Genomic DNA, 918 nt, shown 5'->3' with positions numbered 1-918 from the left:
AATAACTTTATTGTATTTTATTCTATTCTAAATTTCTAAATTATTTACTAATTTAATTTAATTTAATTTTTGAAAATTTAAATGGTTAAATTATCATTTTATTGTATTCTAAATAATGTATTATCTTTTAAATTATCTTATTTTATTCCATAAAACCTGACAATCGTTTGTATTCAAAAATACAATTAAAACGGTTTCATGAACATCTGAATCACCACCAGGTAATAAACGCACCTGCGTAAACCAGCGCGGTGATCACGGCGGCGATGAAGTGAACTCGCAGTTTTTCGTCCACTTTGTGGATGTGCATGGCGGCAGCCTGGACCGCGAAGGCGCAGCCCAGCTCTACGGCGGCGGCCTCCAGCAGAGTCCCGCCGAGGGGGTCGAAACATCTAAACCCGAACCTCTGGTGCCGGATGTGGACGTCTGAGAGACCCAGCGACCACACGGATGCTGCGAAATACTGCGCGGCGACCGCAGCTCCGAACTGGCAGGCGACGAGGACGATGGCCGCCCTGACGCTGCCGCTGCCGCGGCAAACTCTCTCCAGAACCGCGCTGGGGTTACACGTCGCCCCCCGGAAAGTTGACAAGTGGATAACCGTCATGATGTAGGTGAGGGCCAGGCCGACCGGCGGCTCCAGCTGCGCCGTTTCACCCAGAAGTTTGAGCTCATGAGTGCAGCAGCAGAGCTGGAAGGTGGACGCCGCTTCCAGCAGGTAAATCCCGTGAGCTCCGGGGCAGAGCCGCGCCGCTGTCCGGCGGATCCCCTCGCTGAGGAGCAGCGCAGCCCCCAACACCGCCGCGGAAACGTACAGGGCAGTCATACCGCCGAGTCTTCACACCGACCTTTGAGTCCTAAAAGTTACTCCTGATGGGGGCAACTTTTAAGTATCACAGTCCACCAAACTTCCCTCCT

The 918-nt window shown here is 51.6% G+C and overlaps 1 protein-coding gene across 1 annotated transcript; it reads right to left on the bottom strand.

The window, feature by feature from the left end:
* Positions 1-234: 234 nt before the first annotated feature.
* On the bottom strand, positions 235-912 carry LOC121940746 (aquaporin-11-like; the record flags this gene model as incomplete). Its single annotated transcript, XM_042483447.1, has 1 exon — positions 235-912. A coding segment is annotated over exon 1 (592 nt), but the record flags the coding sequence as incomplete, so codon positions are not given.
* Between the last annotated feature and the right edge of the window lie 6 nt (positions 913-918).

The sequence above is a fragment of the Plectropomus leopardus genome, unplaced genomic scaffold (assembly GCF_008729295.1).
Source record: "Plectropomus leopardus isolate mb unplaced genomic scaffold, YSFRI_Pleo_2.0 unplaced_scaffold93582, whole genome shotgun sequence".
In the NCBI taxonomy this organism is placed as follows: Eukaryota; Metazoa; Chordata; class Actinopteri; order Perciformes; family Serranidae; genus Plectropomus; species Plectropomus leopardus.
Note: the sequence above shows the minus strand (reverse complement) of the source record. Positions and strands in the feature narration are given on the sequence as shown.